General features: G+C 48.6%; 2 protein-coding genes across 17 annotated transcripts in view; both read left to right on the forward strand.

The window, feature by feature from the left end:
• The window catches only part of plekhh1 (pleckstrin homology domain containing, family H (with MyTH4 domain) member 1), a 122,777-nt gene extending 109,284 nt beyond the window's left edge, over positions 1–13,493 (forward strand). For all 16 annotated transcript variants that reach the window (XM_055505500.1, XM_055505499.1, XM_041069185.2 and 13 more), the window contains 28 exons: positions 899–961; positions 1,583–1,732; positions 1,822–1,905; positions 2,144–2,225; positions 2,492–2,674; positions 2,766–3,475; positions 3,711–3,789; positions 4,320–4,411; positions 4,483–4,630; positions 4,720–4,856; positions 4,975–5,085; positions 5,290–5,376; positions 5,698–5,856; positions 6,795–6,875; positions 6,983–7,162; positions 7,244–7,355; positions 7,584–7,696; positions 8,620–8,796; positions 8,912–9,009; positions 9,095–9,272; positions 9,380–9,535; positions 10,009–10,106; positions 10,182–10,323; positions 10,413–10,555; positions 10,700–10,829; positions 11,037–11,120; positions 11,640–11,786; positions 12,063–13,493. In XM_055505500.1, the coding sequence (XP_055361475.1) occupies positions 899–961; positions 1,583–1,732; positions 1,822–1,905; positions 2,144–2,225; positions 2,492–2,674; positions 2,766–3,475; positions 3,711–3,789; positions 4,320–4,411; positions 4,483–4,630; positions 4,720–4,856; positions 4,975–5,085; positions 5,290–5,376; positions 5,698–5,856; positions 6,795–6,875; positions 6,983–7,162; positions 7,244–7,355; positions 7,584–7,696; positions 8,620–8,796; positions 8,912–9,009; positions 9,095–9,272; positions 9,380–9,535; positions 10,009–10,106; positions 10,182–10,323; positions 10,413–10,555; positions 10,700–10,829; positions 11,037–11,120; positions 11,640–11,786; positions 12,063–12,215 (4,077 nt within the window). In that variant the 3' untranslated portion in view covers positions 12,216–13,493. The remainder of the gene's footprint in view (positions 1–898; positions 962–1,582; positions 1,733–1,821; positions 1,906–2,143; positions 2,226–2,491; positions 2,675–2,765; positions 3,476–3,710; positions 3,790–4,319; positions 4,412–4,482; positions 4,631–4,719; positions 4,857–4,974; positions 5,086–5,289; positions 5,377–5,697; positions 5,857–6,794; positions 6,876–6,982; positions 7,163–7,243; positions 7,356–7,583; positions 7,697–8,619; positions 8,797–8,911; positions 9,010–9,094; positions 9,273–9,379; positions 9,536–10,008; positions 10,107–10,181; positions 10,324–10,412; positions 10,556–10,699; positions 10,830–11,036; positions 11,121–11,639; positions 11,787–12,062) is intronic.
• A 921-nt stretch (positions 13,494–14,414) lies between these two features.
• The window catches only part of slc25a21 (solute carrier family 25 member 21), a 63,058-nt gene continuing 61,622 nt past the window's right edge, over positions 14,415–15,850 (forward strand). Inside the window, exons 1-2 of the mRNA XM_029138742.3 lie at positions 14,415–14,661; positions 14,754–14,872. Coding sequence (XP_028994575.1) covers positions 14,803–14,872 — 70 coding nt within the window. The 5' untranslated portion in view covers positions 14,415–14,661; positions 14,754–14,802. The remainder of the gene's footprint in view (positions 14,662–14,753; positions 14,873–15,850) is intronic.

Below are 15,850 nucleotides of genomic sequence, written 5' to 3' on the forward strand. Positions count from 1 at the left end.
GTTCATTTACAGTGTGTGGCTGCAGGCCCAGCTCCATAAACATATTGTACACCTGGCAGGCTGCTTCATGTGACATGTGATCACATGACTCGAGGTCCAACCACCACGACCTCCAGACATTAGCTTCTCCAAACGAGATGAGGCAGCTTTTCAGGCTGCTTTGCTGCTCGGTGTCTCCTCTCTCATTAGCTTGAGTGGCACGGTGGACGAATGCTGTTTCCTTTTATCTGGCTGGAGCCTGGTGAAACCTTTGACTCCTTTAACAGAGGCTTCTGACCTTGAGGTGAGGAGTCTTCCAACCACTAACTATCAACCTGGACCCACACGTCCCCCTGCAGATGTGCTCTGGCTTTAGTGAGTGCTAATCTGACTCCAGGAAGTGCGAGCGTTGGGATTCTGGGAATGAGGGGGGGTCCTCACTGAGGTGACGAGAAGGTAGAGAGAAACACAAAGGAAGGGAAGCGGAGATGACGGGAGGAATTCAAATGCATCTTTCAAGCAGAGTGAATCCATTAGTGTGTTTGCTCCCTTTTCAACTGGGTCACTGAACTCGGGTCCCGTGTTGAACTGGTGCGTGTGTGCAAGCCTTTGGAGGTATTTCTGTGCGTGTGTGTGTGTGTGTGTGTGTGTGTGATTGCTGAGAGAGAGAGTGCGTACTTGCAGATGTGTGCATACTTGCAGGACGGTCTTTGAAAGCACCAGTATGCATGCTTGCACAAAAGGTGACGCAAGCTTGTGCACACACACGCTGGCATTCCTTCATCCCACCGTCGTTCGGCCACCAGTGATAGTGGGAATCCACCAGGGGCTTCTCTCTGCAGCTCCTGCAGTGTGTGTCTGTGCTCAACGCTCCTTGTCTAAAACCACGTACAGTAAACATGTTTTGCCTCTGTGACAGATGCAGGAGCTGGAGCAGAGGGTGATTGAAGCCGACCGGCGAGCTGAAAGTGCGGAAAAACAGGTAGCTGGACATAACTCATCCTCCCGACCGCATCCCCACAGCTCAGAAGGCTTTGTTGCGAATTAGGCGCGAGCGGACTTTAACTCCTCCTACTGTGAAAGCTCTGCAAAAGTAGCACATCTGAATTCATACGTAGTCCCAAAATAAACTACTGCTTCCAAGATCAGGAATAGACCTTTGTGCTCAACACTGAGTGACACAAGAAATCCTAAGTTTGAGATCCATAAAGTCAAATGCTTAGTTGGAATTTGTGTGTTTCTTTGGACGCGTAGCCACTAATTAGCAGCCAACCTTTGATGGAACTTAAAAGCAGAGTGTGGTTGAGGACAGGAAACCTCATGCATATCACACATACTCTGTCCCTTGTGCTGCTGGGCTTAATGGCAGATTTGCTGTCATTACTGTACTGGCTCTTCCAGGTGTTTTCTGTAGGTGGTAATTTAACGGTGCCATTTCTCTAAAAACAAGAAATACCTAAGGGCTCGCACAACCTTTTTGTCTATTCAGAGCTGGCAAACGTGTTGTCTTTGTCTGGTGCCCTTCAAAACTAAATGAGCCTCGCAAATCTGAGCTGTCATGTGGCCGTGCTTGTGCATTCACTCCTCTAATTATGCATTTCAGATCCATGTCATGGAAGAAAATCTCAAGTCTGCAAACATACAAACCAGTGAGTCAGAGAGCTCGTTGTACAGAAAGTATCAAGACCTGACCAATCAGGTTCAAGATAAAGATGCTGTGATAAAGAGATTAGAGATGCAGCTGGAAAAACAGGTACGGATTCTAGAACGCTCCAAAAATGTCCATTTATGTTCACGAAATGTAGGTTGAAACCATCCACAGCGCCTGACTTCTGTCTACAGGTCTTAGTCAGAGCCCAGGAGGCAAAAATCATCGAGGAGAAAGCGGCAAAGATTAAAGACTGGGTCACCATTAAGCTCCGAGAGGTAAGCTCAGACATGTGTAGGTAAACCCCTAACTGAAGCCAGAGCCTCTGGGAAAGACAGCGATGTTTGTCTGAGACCTGAAGAGACGCTTAGAATGAAAGTATTCAGCGAAGGGATCTGTCTCCTGTAACTGTACCAGAATTTATAAATCTGAAAAGAAGAAAATCCAAATCAAACTGTGCAATGTACAGTGTAACTCCTCTATTGAACAAAATCTCTGTGTGCATCTGTGTTGCAGATGGAACAAGAGAACCAGCAGCTGAAAATGGCCAACGTGATGCAGACGGAGCAAATAGTGCTGCTGCAGGACAAATTACAGTGTAGGTACAGTACTGCTGTGGGCGAGAAGGGAGCTGCCTGTGCTCCACTCCATTTGGGTCTCAACATAATTATTACCAAGTACTGACAAAGTATTTGAGACAGGTTTAATGTATGTAATCAGCGTTCATATGTTGCGTGTTTTCGAGCGCACGCAGCCATGTTTTGTTTCCAGTTTCGCAGCTAAAGGTCCTGTTGACAGGGAGGGAATGAATGGGAGCTCCGCTGGGACCAACACTGAGCCGTCGGTGTTGTCTTTCTCCTGCAGCTCTGTTAGAGAAACCTGCGTCGTCAGGATCTCCCGCCACCTCCCCAGTAATGGACACCCACCTGGTGCCCAGCAGCCCGCTGTTCCCTCCCAGCTGCCCCAGCACCCCCCCAGCGCAGGACGACAGCTGGAGGCCGACCGGCCCTCGCGGGGCCGCTTCTAATGTCAAGGTCACTCAGACAGGTGCGTTTGATGAACAGAACCTCGCACAAATGCTCGTTGTGTGATTAGTTCATAGGTGGTGTATTATTGTTGCTAATCTGTCTGCTCCTAGATGGGAAAAGGCCTCCTGAGCCCATCAGGTGTCATGACGCCCCCCTCCAGGGTAGGAGCAGGAAGGGCCCAGACCCCCCAGAGGGTCCGGCCCGCTTCTCAGACAGAGACAACTCCTCCGATGAGCTCAATAGCAAGTTCCGCTCTCAGTGTCTGCACTCATCGTCTTCCTCTTCCTCTTCGTCCTCCGCTTATGAGATGGCCCACGGACCGAGCTCCCCCGACTCAGTCGTCAGAGTGACGCCGAAAAGCTCACTCCTGTCGCGCTCCCCCTCCACCAACAACCCCTTCCCCAACCCTCCTCAGCCCCCGGGCCACCAGTCGGGCACCAGCATGACGCTACCCAAAGTACGGACGCCGCTCACGCCCAGAGACAGCATCCAGCTGGTTAAGAAGCACTACAGTCAGCCACAGCCCAGTCTGGACCGACTTCACCACCTCAACGTTAACATAGACATCATGTCCCCGTCCTCCACCTCCTCCACCCTCAAGAGCATCGGCACCAGCACTTCCCCCTTCTCCCAGGTGGTTGAAGAGACAGATATCGACGACGGGCTTCCTGACGGCATGGACGGGGTGGAGGAGGGACCCGAGGCGGAGGACCCGTCCCAGGATGGCGTCTCCTTTGTGGGGCTGGCGGAGGAGCTGGAACGGCTGGATCCAGAAGCTCTGAAGCCGCCAACTCCTCCGTTGCACCGCTTCCCTTCATGGGTATGTGAAAACAGAAAACGGCCGTCGTATTATAGTAAACTTGTAAACTGTAGCTTAGTCTTTAACCCAGGACCTCAGTAAAACTCGCTAAGTAGCACATTGCATTTTATATTTTGCACTGCTCCTTTTAAACATTTGTTTTGCAAGTGTGTTGACGCCAAAATGAAAAGTCATTCACAATGAATGTTCAAGCGACGGGAAAAGGAAGAATCCCTGAACGTGTGCATTTCTGCAGGAAAGCCGGATCTATGCTTTGGCTAAATCGGGAATGAGAGTATCAGAGGCCAGTCCTGGTGCCAGAGGTCCCGGACGAGGTGAGCGCTCTCCTGGAAGTGACCCACTTAACGTTACGGCAGTGAGAACGTGTCTCGGCAGAAGGTGGTGCAGACGAGGAGTCGGTCTGTGAAGCGACATGTCATTCGGCTGATGCTTGAAGCTGCTGCGGTTGCTTTGGATCTGTCATTGCTGCCTTTAGCGCCGCTTCCTCCCGCCCGAGGCTCCGCGCACACCTGTGCAGGTGTGGGCTCCTCTTCAGGGCACCACTTAAGCCTCCTGAGGACGAGCGGAGGGGGTTCGAGGAGCAGGGAGACGCTGCTTTTTAATCAGATGTGATGAAAGGACGCAGTCTGAGTAATTGCTGCTGTGTTGTCTGTCCCAGCTGAGTGCCAGGTAGCGGTTTGGGATCAAGGCCTAGCTCAGCCTTAATGCCCTGCAAAGTAAATCTACCAGATGAGGTTTATAGTGTTTTAGGTTCATAATTTCCACCAGTGGTTTTTGTGTTGGTCTGTACAGAATGCTCTCATGTCTGTCGTACATCTGAACTGTCTGCATGTGTATGTTGTAGGGTCCGTTTTACCCCAGTATCCAGCGGCGGGTCCATTCACACAGCTGATCTATAAAAATATCAATGTACCAGTCTACACAACACTGAAAGGGGTGAGTGGTTATCTGTCACTGAGCACTGGCAGCTTGTGATCAGCTTTAGGTAACTTGTGTCTCTGTTGTAGAAGGCCACTCAGATCAGCAGCGTGCCGCTACCCGACGATGACTCTGGCTCGGAGGACGACAGCAGCTCCCTGGTCAGTTTACGGACCTCCATCCTGAGTCCAGACAGGAAGAGCAGTGTGCCCGGGAGTCCCCGCGCTGTCAAGAGAGGTGGGAGTGCCAGAGTAGACAGGGATTCACAGGGAGCTGCGTGACGCATAGAGCCTTGTGACGTTATGGCGTCTTCTGTATTTCCCCAGGCGTGTCCATGTCCTCTGTCAGCTCAGAAAGTGACTATGCCATTCCTCCGGATGCTTATTCCCTGGACAGCGATTACTCTGAACCAGAGCATAAAGTCCAGCGGACGTCCTCCTACTCCTGTGAAAGCACCGGACCTGTGAGTGAAGAAGAGTGAAAATCCACTTCTGGCTCCAATATTAAACCCAGTTATAGTTTTAAATCTATATAATATTATACCGTTACATATTAGACAGTTTCCTGTGCTGTTTCTGTAGGAGATGCTGGAGAAGTCCGGGTACCTGCTGAAGATGGCTAGTCAGGTGAAAGCCTGGAAGCGGCGCTGGTTCATTCTGAGGAATGGAGAGATCCTGTACTACAAATCTCCGGTGGGTGCTTCTGGCTGCGAGCCTCTCCGAACGCTTCCTTCTAAGGTTTTGATATCTGCACAGAAAACATAGCGGGGATATTTCTAACACGTGCATTATGTTGGCGCGGCTGGTAGTTGGAGGCTCACATGCACTATTTACACTTTAAATGCGCAATTACAGTCCTACTCTGTCAAGTAACTAAATATATATGTGTGTTTTCAGAGCGATGTGATTAGAAAACCTCAGGGTCAGATTGAGCTCAACTCATCCTGCTGCATAGTACGAGGAGAGGGTGCACAGACATTTCAGGTAGGTGGAGATTTGAACAAACTGCGTACTTTAGTTATTATGGATCCCAATGGAGAGAATGTGGAATAGTGAAGGAGAAATGGAGAAACTACGACGAACAACACATACAGCATGCTTTTCTTAATATAGCCTGTATCACAGCAGAGCTTTACTGCTGCATACCAGACAAGCAGCTTAAGATGACATCAGGTATAACGCCGGACTGGAATGTCTCCCTGGCTCTTCACAGGCTGATTCTGATCTTCTCTCACATGATGATCCTATCTCTCTCTTAGCGAAACTTAGCATTTTTCCCATATTTCTGCCTTTTGGCCTAATCAGTTGATTACGGAGAAGAAGACCTTCTATCTGACGGCGGACTCGCCCAACATCCTGGAGGAGTGGATCAGGGTCCTGCAGAACATACTTAAAGTCCAGGCCAGCAGCCAGGTTGCCGTGGAGACCAGCGCTAAACCCACAGTGAGAGGCTGGCTCACAAAGGTCAGAGGGCAGAAGTTCTAATATTTAATCTTATCTTCGAATCTTAAATGTTCAGATGAGGAGATTTGTGCCACTCAAAAATGGCTTCACTCACTGTTTTTAACTATTAAATCTCCTTTCTAATTCTCCTGCATGGACGTAAGAGCTATGGCTAAGTCACGGTTCCCTCTGAACGGAAATGTCTAATTGTCAGGCCCAACAACCCCCTCACACACAAATACCGTCTCAGGGGGAGGAAGCGTCTTAATGCAGGCTGTTGAAAACCTTCACGTTGGGACACGGTTTAAGAGCAGAGCAGCTGGAACGCTACAGAGCTCCTTCCCCTTTCCCCAGTTGAAGCCTGGGCTCGGGCGAAGTTGAGACACTCACACATCTGACGGGTGTGTGTGACGAGTGTCTGACAGATGACTGGCGGCCTCCAGCAAGTTCAGCCCCCCCAGTCGTCCTCATGCGAGGAGCCTTTGATCTGCTGGTTATGATGCGATCACGGTTCAGACGAGGGCTGTTGTGCCTCTCAGCACGGTTAACCCCCGTGACCCCGTTTGGAGCACGCACAGCTGGCTTCGACTGGGAGCCGTCCGCCAGTGACATCATCGCTCCCCTCGCATGCGTAAAACTCGCCTCAGAAACTGACACGTCGTTATTTACAACAATAGCAGGCTGCTTTTATCTGTAGGGTCTTTTTGTTATCTTACAAAGCCAAGTCAAAATAAATGCAGTTTAGATTTCGATTCCTATTGAAGCCAGTTGTTTGCACAGCCACACTGCCTGCACACATCTGCAGCATATGGTTGTCAGATGTCTGTCTATTTAAAGACTCTTTGGCGTTTTAGAGAACACAGCAGTAGATTCTCTCGTGTTACTACTGTTCTGATGAACGGCCACATAGTGCTGGGACTCGTCCTCTCATGCTTCTCCTGCTGTCGTCTCCTTCTCAGGTCAAACATGGACACTCAAAGCTGGTGTGGTGTTGTTTAGTTGGGAAGCTCTTCTACTACTATCGGAACCAAGAAGACAAGGTTCACACAACACGCTAACTTTTACTGTGCCTTCATTTAGTCTTGGGCGAGATGTTTCCTAATGGCGTCTTTGGTTTCGTCTCTTACTGTATTCGCGGCTGTTGCAGCTGCCTCTGGGTCAGCTCCAGATGTGCGAGGCGTCGGTGCAGGAGGTGGACCGCTCCTGCGACTCGGACGAGGACTACGAGGCGGGAAGCCGGGGCTTCCTCTCGTCCCACTGCACGCTGGTGGTGCAGCCCAGGGACCAGAGTCCCACGTACCTGCTCATCGGCACCAAGCAGGAGAAGGTACTGGGGGGGAGGGGCGGATGGGGGGGTCACCGTCACCGGTTGATCTGTGCGTGACTGATCCGCCTCTGCTTCACACAGGACACGTGGCTGTATCACCTGAGTGTGGCAGCAGGCAGCAGCGCCACCTTCAAGGTGGGGACGGAGTATGAGCAGCTCATTGGGAAACTGCTTGATGCCGAGGGAGATCCAGGTGAGAAACGTGCCTGCTCTGCAACCACACAGCAGCTATTTACTTCACGTGTAAACCGTAAAGTATAGCTGGTGTGTGTGTGTGTGTGTGTAAGTGGATGCCAGGCGACACGTTATTTTGATCCACGTTGTCTTAATCCGCGCTGCAGACAGTGTTTACGGCTCTTTCTGTCAGCTGTTGAGTCGTCACAGCGTTGAAACTCAATACGCACGTGTGTCTGATTCCCAGAATCTGCCCTGTGGAGGAGCGAGGCCTTGAGCTTCTGTAAAGACGGCCTGCGCTCGCCCCTCACCACTCTGCCCTCCGAAGCGCTGCAGACTGAAGCGCTCAAGCTTTTCAAGGTCGGCCTCTTCACCTCTCACCCTCTTTTTCTAGCTGTCTGGGTGCCTTTTGTTCCGTTTCATTTCCTTTTGCTTTGCCTCTTGCTTTCATTGTTTAATCTCAATCTCTTCCTTACTGCGAGGACCTATTTAAAGCATCCTATGTCTGACACTTTATCCCCTCCTCCTTCCTCTCTTCTGTCCTGGCCCCAAACTAGATCAAAGGTTTAAAGGACAAAGCTTCAGCTCATTAAAAACGTGGAATAGACTAAGTGGACGTTGGTTATGTGCTCTGATTAGAGCCGACCATTTTGCTGGTTTAGCGTGAAAGGAGCCCCCATTCAAGAGGAGACATGAGCGATTCGGGCCCCAAGCGAGTGGCAGGGATGGGTACGGAAGCCAGAGGACGGGGGAGGAGGACGGGGGAGGAGGACGGGGGAGGAGGACGGGGAGCTAGCGGGAAAATGGCAGAGCCGCTTTCTTCCCTTTCAACCCAGTTACCCTCCCTGCGCCCACCCACAACCTGCGTCCTGCTCCACGGCCCCGTCCACTAGAGCAGCACCGTGTGATTGAAGCTTGAATGGATGTGCTCCCTCTTTGATTAGCCAGCCACAAACACACACAAAGAGGCAGGGTGAATGGATGTGACACGCTTTCCGAGCCTATGCTCTATTTCATGTCTTTGAAGCTTTAATCAAACTGACAAGACTGATGAAATTGGTTAAATTGGTACTTTGTCTCGAACCACGAGCATGAGAACTAAATGAAGTTCACATTTCTTTCCTCATACTGGGGCTCCTCCCAACATCATGACATCATATTTTATAATGACCCAATCGTCTTCTCACTGTGGACCATTGGGTTTGTGCTGTCGGTTTGCCTCCACCTGCTGGTAGCCGTCGACCATCAGACTGCATGAAGTAAATGCCTCTGCTTCCCTGCAGTCGTGTCAGCTCTTCATCAACGTGCTGGTGGAGTCGCCGTCTGTGGATTACCACACGTCGCTGGCCCAGAACGCCTTGCAGGTGTGCCTCACTCACCCGGAGCTCCAGAATGAAATGTACTGTCAGCTTATCAGACAGACCAACCGCCGGACGACGCACAACTACTCCCTCACTCAGGTCGGCACGCGGAACACACGCCACCTACAGTTTAGAGCTGGAGTTACAGTACGCTGATATCTGACGCTGAAAGACATGAAACAAGAGGTTCTCCTCCTCCTGTGTCTTCCTGCAGTGCTGGCAGCTCTTGTCTCTGTGTGTGGCCCTCTTCCTTCCTCAGCAGCACATCCTCTGGTACCTGAGGCAGTACCTCCAGCGCCACGCCGACCCGAGGTAAGCGTCCTCACACACGCAGCATCGCTAAGGCGTAAGTGGCGTCTGCTCTAAAAGCGATGCTGTGCCGGATTTTCCCACGCAGCAGTGAGGTGGGAAAGTACGCGGTGTATTGTCAGAGGTCTGTGGAGCGAACGCTGCAAAATGGAGAGAGGGAGGCCCGACCCTCACGTATGGAGATCATCTCCATCCTGCTGAGGAACCCCTACCACCATTCGCTGCCCTTCAGCATCCCAGTTCATTTCATGAACAGCACCTACCAGGTGAAGCATGGGCCCCGCACCCGGCGGACATTCAAACACCATCCACGACGGGATCACGGTCCTGTATAAATAACCATGGGGCGTGTGTGTTCTCTCGTTCTGTGGAGGTTGTGGGTTTCGATGGCTCCACCACAGTGGAGGAGTTCCTCAACACGCTGAACCAGAGGATCGGCATGAGGAAGCCTCAGCTGTCTGGGTTCGCCCTCTTCACGGACGATCCGTCCGGCAAAGACCTGGAGCACTGCCTGCAGCCGCGTGCCAAGGTACTGTAGGACCGCGGGTCGCTGGGCCGAAGTGGACTGAAGAAACAACCCGCGCACGACTGAGTGTTTTGGCTTTCTGGAGCGCACGGTGCCAAATCATTAGTCTCACGTTACCTAATAATTTAGAGGATCAGTAGTGAGCACTTAGAGCCAGTTTGACAAATTAAAGCTGTCCAAACATTTGTAAGATGTTGATTTTCAGATGTAGGCATATTCCAGCATACCGCGGAGGTCCTCTGTAACTCAATTCCATTCAGTTTGTAATGAAAAGTGGTGCTTACACTTCATTTCTATTATGGTTGCTGAAAGCGTTCCATAGCCTCCATGTATGCTTCTGTCTGGCCCACGCTTTGCAGTGCAGCTAACGTTTCTGCACAACCCCTCTGCCGCTGTAACCGTTGCCACCTGCTGACTAAAGCAGACGTCAGGTAAAAGCTTCCATGTGTGCGCTGACTTTTCCTCCCCTTCGCCAGATCTGCGACGTCATTTCCAAATGGGAGCAGGCCTTAAAGGAGCTGCACCCCGGGAAGAACGAGGGGACGCGGATCGTGCGGCTGACGTACAAGAGCAGGTGGGAGAACGACACGATGGGGCTTTACCAGGAAAACCACATTCACCACCACTCACACACTTTGTGCACCCACAGATTGTGCTTTAGGGCTCAGGTGAAAGGGGAGACGGAGCGAGAGCGCCTCCTGGTGGCCTACCAGGTCAACGACGAGGTGCAGCAAGGCCACTTCCCTGTGAGCAAAGAGCTGGCTCTGGAGGTGGCGGCCCTCATGGCACAGGTCAGAGCATTTTATTGTGATATATGAATAAAACACCAACAACCCGCCTCTGTCCTTCTAATCCTGACTGCGTCGTTTATTGACTCTAGGTTGAACATGGGGATTTAGAGCGAGCGGCTGCCTCCTCTCCTTCCGCCTCTCCTCAGCCTAAGCCTCAGCTGCTTCTCCTGCAGGCTTTGGAGCGTTTCTACCCTAAACGCTACAAACAAGACTGTAGCTCAGAGCAGCTCAGGTGAAGCAAGCTGCTATTGTATTTAAAAAAACATGCTCATTGAGTTTACTGTAGAATGAATGAACACTGGACAAGTGAATGTTCTTGAATACAAACCAGAGCTGAACATGGGTCGTGTTGTGAGCAGATGTGTTTTCGTTCCAGAGACCTAACCGAGCGTCTGGCCACCAAGTGGTCGCTGCTTCGCGGGTGCAGTGCATCTGAGTGCGTGAGAATATATCTGACAGTGGCTCGCAAGTGGCCCCTGTTTGGAGCCAAACTCTTCAGAGCTCAGGTAAAAGCAAGGTCCATACAGGGCATCGTTGTTTTCTGTGATTCATTCCTCTTTACTAATAATTAATAAGCTTTTGCTCCTGATACTATTAAAAGTGACTCACATGTCCGTCCACCGCGGTTGTAAATACCGGGCAGAACACTGAGACCGCGATGTCCCAGATGTTTACTGGTGTGAATTACCCATAAGTCGCTACCCTGTCCACAGCCTGTCCCCCCGTGTCCTGTGGAGCAGAGCCAGGTGTGGCTGGCAGTCAGTGAGGATGGACTGTGTGCGCTGGACTTAACAATGGTGAGTCTCGAAAACGTGTTGCTGTCCCGTAAAACATGGAAAAACACCATGGCGTAACATTTACCTCCAATTTTCAGTATTTGTTGTTTTTGACCTTTCTTTTCGGAACTCGAGATTAATTTCTGGGCCACGGCTTCGCTTGAGCCGCTGGTCTGGAATGATTTTCATGTTGCGGTGTTTGAAGCCGGAAAATAAAATTGCCAGCCTCCGATTCCTGGACCCTGACAGACAGCAGTGCCACTGTGTAAAAGACGTTGAAGCGAGCTCTGTAATTTTGGACAGCCCACGTTGATCCACTTCATTCCTGGTTTGGCAGGAAGCGTTGCTCCTGACGTCCAGAAAGGCAGAAGAGAAAAACAAAGTGGAAATCATAATAAGTCGCTGGAAATCATGTTATGCCTCTTCACACTCAAAAAAGCTGAAACCCAAATGATTTCCCAGATTAATTCCAAACTCTCTTCTGTGATCAGTAACAACATCTGAACGTGAACAACATCCTGAATGTGTTTCATTTTGCAGCACACGCTGGTCACGTACCCCTACCAGGCCGTGATTACCTTCGGCGGCTACGGTGATGACTTCATGGTGGTCACAAGCCAACAGCGGGAGTCTGGGGTCGGGAAGAAGAGCGTGGAGAAGCTGGTCTTTGCCATGGCTAAACCAAAGGTGTGTGTGTGTGTGTGTGTGTGTGTGTGTGTGTGTGTGTGTGTGTGTGTGTGTGTGTTTACAGTCTGGATCCAGTTTTTCTCCACATGTGAGGTTGTTGCTCGTCAGTTTTGATCATTTCAGACTGTGATGTGATACTTGTGGGGTGTTGTGGGTGTGATACTATCACAGTTATTAGGTAACTCTATTCATTTGGATTTGTGAATCTCCAGCTGCCTGAATTCTAATGAAACACAATGTAGGATCACAACGTCCTGCCTTTTGTTCTCTCCCCAGATCCTGGAGCTGACTCTGCTCATGGCCAGCTACATTAACCACTGGAACCCCGGCCTCCCAGCAGCCTCCCAGCAGCCCCTGGGCCACTGGGACGTGGACAGCAAACACTTCCCCTCCATGAACTACACCACCAAGGGGCCCACGCTGCTGTGACCGGAGGCTGGATGACGACGCTTTCCTTCAGTCCACATTCATGTGGAGTCCACTGGGTTGTTACACAACTGGTACTGGGATTGTGTTTAGGGTTTAGGTGTACATCTGGTAGGTTTTGGCTGGTTGCAGATCAGCTTTTCGTTGCCTGTTAAACGTGGAGGTTCCTACTCTGCCTCTTTCCACACTTCTACTTGCAGTGATATCATCTCCGCTGACCTTTATGTTGTACTGCCTTCTTTTTTTTCCCCCAAATAAGAGAGAAAATACAAAAATACAGTGCTGTGTGCCACTGTACTGCTTCACCAGAATGACCACACATACTTGACGGTGATATAGATATAGTTTGTTTAGGAGGTACTGTGCGATTAGAACTGGGAGAGGTAATGACATGCTAAAGATTCACACACAGTGTCCTTTTTATATAATTCACAGTATAATGCTAATTATTGTCTTCACTGTTAAATTATTTAGGGCTCAGATTAACATTTATTTTTATCAGTTAACCAGGTGTTTTTCTTTTTTCATTTATGGTATGAATCCTAAGAACATAGTGAAGTCTATTGCAGGGTTCTAGTTTGACACATTGCGATTTATTAAGATGTCCCAAAACTAAATATACTAAATTTAAACTTTACTATCTGGAACCAGACACTTTTATCACTTCTTGCTTTAATGAATCAATCAATTAATTGGCATAAACTTATTACTATAATAATTTCCTCTTAAGACATTAGGGTTATTAAGGAACCTTTTATTATATTACTTAAAAAAGTTATATTCTGCTCATTTATCTAGTATGAAGCCCAAAATACTACTAAGAGACCAGTTTAACCCAGGTCTAATAATACTGGTGAAAGTACGATACTGTATGTGTAGCATATCTGTGAAACGTTAGCTGTGCAATTTGTTCATGGTCTAGTGATTCTTCTTCTTTTTCATAAAATTAGTCTTAACATTAGTTGTTTTGTTAATTCTCACAAGAGCTACCAAACTGTTTTAATGACTTGAACTGCTTTGGATCAAACCACTCTCGTGTTTGTGTTGTTAGTTATTTATTTTATTTCCATTTCGCTTTAAAGTTGATGTTTTCCACGACTGCCGCGTACAGAAACACACGTTTTACTGTGTGCAGCAGAGTAACTTAAGAGCAGAGCATGTTTGGGTTTTGTACCTGTACTAGAATGTGTTTGAAATGTGGCGTCCCAATGTTTCCAGTATGTTTGTGTGTGTGCGCGCTTGTCTGTGAGTATAGAAATAAAATGTGGCACAATCCTTTTATTTATCGACCAATACTTTTTTTTCTTCCAAAACACATTTTTATGAAGGTCCACAGTGATCCATGCATTCGTGTGCTAGTTGGGAAAATGAATGCTTTAATCGGGCACTAAAAAAGAAAATAAGAACGCTGTTTCTAAACACAGCAAATGTCTTCTCTCATTCTACAAATCCATATACTAAACTCTTAGCCTGCTCAGACCTCGTGCTTAGCTGGAGTTGAGGTTGTGGGGTGGAAGCTGTTATGCTTTTCCTCTCCAAGGGGGTCAGAGTGGTAATGGCATTTTCCTGCCAAATATACACTGTAAATCCCACATTTTTATGGCTTGTCTGAACCTTTTCTTGTTCCATAGCTGCTCTTATAGAAAATAAAATGCTCATTACAGGGCTCACTGCTGAATGTGTATCTCCACTGTTCATCAAAAAAAGGAAAATAACTCCTGCAGTTTTTTCCATGCTGCACTAGGCTTGGGTCACATGCTTTATGTGACCTGAAATCAAATTAAATTAATATTCCAGAGTGCTGTCGAGTAGACGCACACATGCTTGCTTTGGTTGCAGTACATGAAAAAGAACGTGATTTGAAATTCCTCTTCCACATCATTTGCTTATGAAACAGTAACAGATTGAATAGGATTTGAATTTCTCACAGTATTCTTTATTAGGATTCTCCTCTCAAAACCTGATGCCTTAATGCCCATGTATGTAGGAACTGCAGCCATGAACCCGGAATAGTTTATGAACAAAATCTGGATAGAAAAAAGTTGAATGAAGTTTATAATGTTTAAAGGTTGATTCTCAAAGATGCATTTGTGATGACTCATATTATAATAGCAAATAATAAATGTCTGAATAATTAGAATTACACAGGCTGTTGGAGCAAATGGAGCACGTCTCCCCCATGCGCCTGTGAGCGAATCTGAAAGGGTAGAAAATCGACCTTTGACCTCGATGTGTGCTTGTTGTCTTGTATTGATCACAAGCCCGGGGTCAGAGTTTACCCGTTGTTTATTTACAGTCTTCAAACATCTTGATCATCGCTAACTGTTCCCATGCTAGCCTAGCTTAGCTCAGCCTGGAACCACCCGGAGATATATCTGTGCTGCGCTCGGCGCGGCGTGGTTTCCAGGAGCGGACGCGCAGGAGCGAACTCGTAGCGGGAGAGCCACAGGTCCGTGCGTCCGGCGCGCGCCGCCGCGCGAGAGCCCCACGGCATGACGCGAGAGTCCGGTGTTATTTAGCACAGTTATTTCTGTGTTTCAGGACTATTAATCAGGGACCGTGACGCTGGCAGACGTCTCGCACAGCGAAGATGACAGGCAAGAAGCCGCAGAGCATGCTCCGGGAAGCGACCCATCAGATCATCGCGGGCGGATCTGCAGGTAACGCCGCCGATTGTTTCCCTACAACTATCAAGGAAAAAGCTAACGGCAGCAGTTTCAGGACGCGCACGCGCCCACGTGCGCGACGCTGACAACGAGTCCGTAAATCTAACGGCGGGTCAAACGGAACCGGCCTCAGCGTGGGTCGTACAGTGGTTGCACGTGCACAGCTATTCGACGGTCGGACAAAATGCGTCCGCTACTGTAAAGCACCTAGCCAAAGATTATGCATGCGTTAACAAGACGACTCCCACCCTGTCCACATGCCGTCGCTTGTGTGCTGCACTGAAGATTTACCGAATGGTGGGAACGCGCTGCGTCTGGACGATTCGTCTGCTGAGCAAAGATCAGCCGTTGTCTCCCGCTGACCTTCCACGTAGTGCAGTCAAATATGGAAAACACGCAGCTTGACCTGTTTACCTTACCTTAACTTTGCATTGAGTCTGACAACGCTGAAATAGTTTGACTCATGAACCTGTTGAGGTCACTATATCAGCTTTTTTACTTTAGTGCTTTAGTTACTTTTGCACTAATGCAAATGCAAAACTGCAAATGCAGATAATAGTGATGGTTAATAAACTGCAAATAATAGTGATGGTTGTATTAAAAAATTACACTACTTCTGTTTGTGAAAGTAAATTACTTTCAGGAAAAAACAGCAAGTGCAGAACTTTACTAACATAGTGCATGTAACTAGATGTTGATATGATTCTGAAAGGTACCAGCACAATCCTGCTCAAACACGATCATCTTATTGACGTATTAGAAAACATCAGCTGAAAACACAGATGCATCAGAATGGATCTGAACTGTGTCAAGTTGGTCGTTGTCAATGACTACAGCTACCTTTGTGCTGTCAGTGTTTGTTTCAAGACAGTTTTTTAAATTACTGTAACAAATACCAGTTATTCAACAAGTGATTAAGAAATTAAGTAAATAACATTGGGTTAAGATCGTCAATTGTGCAGTATTACAATT

This window comes from Betta splendens, chromosome 22 (assembly GCF_900634795.4).
Source record: "Betta splendens chromosome 22, fBetSpl5.4, whole genome shotgun sequence".
NCBI lineage: Eukaryota > Metazoa > Chordata > Actinopteri > Anabantiformes > Osphronemidae > Betta > Betta splendens.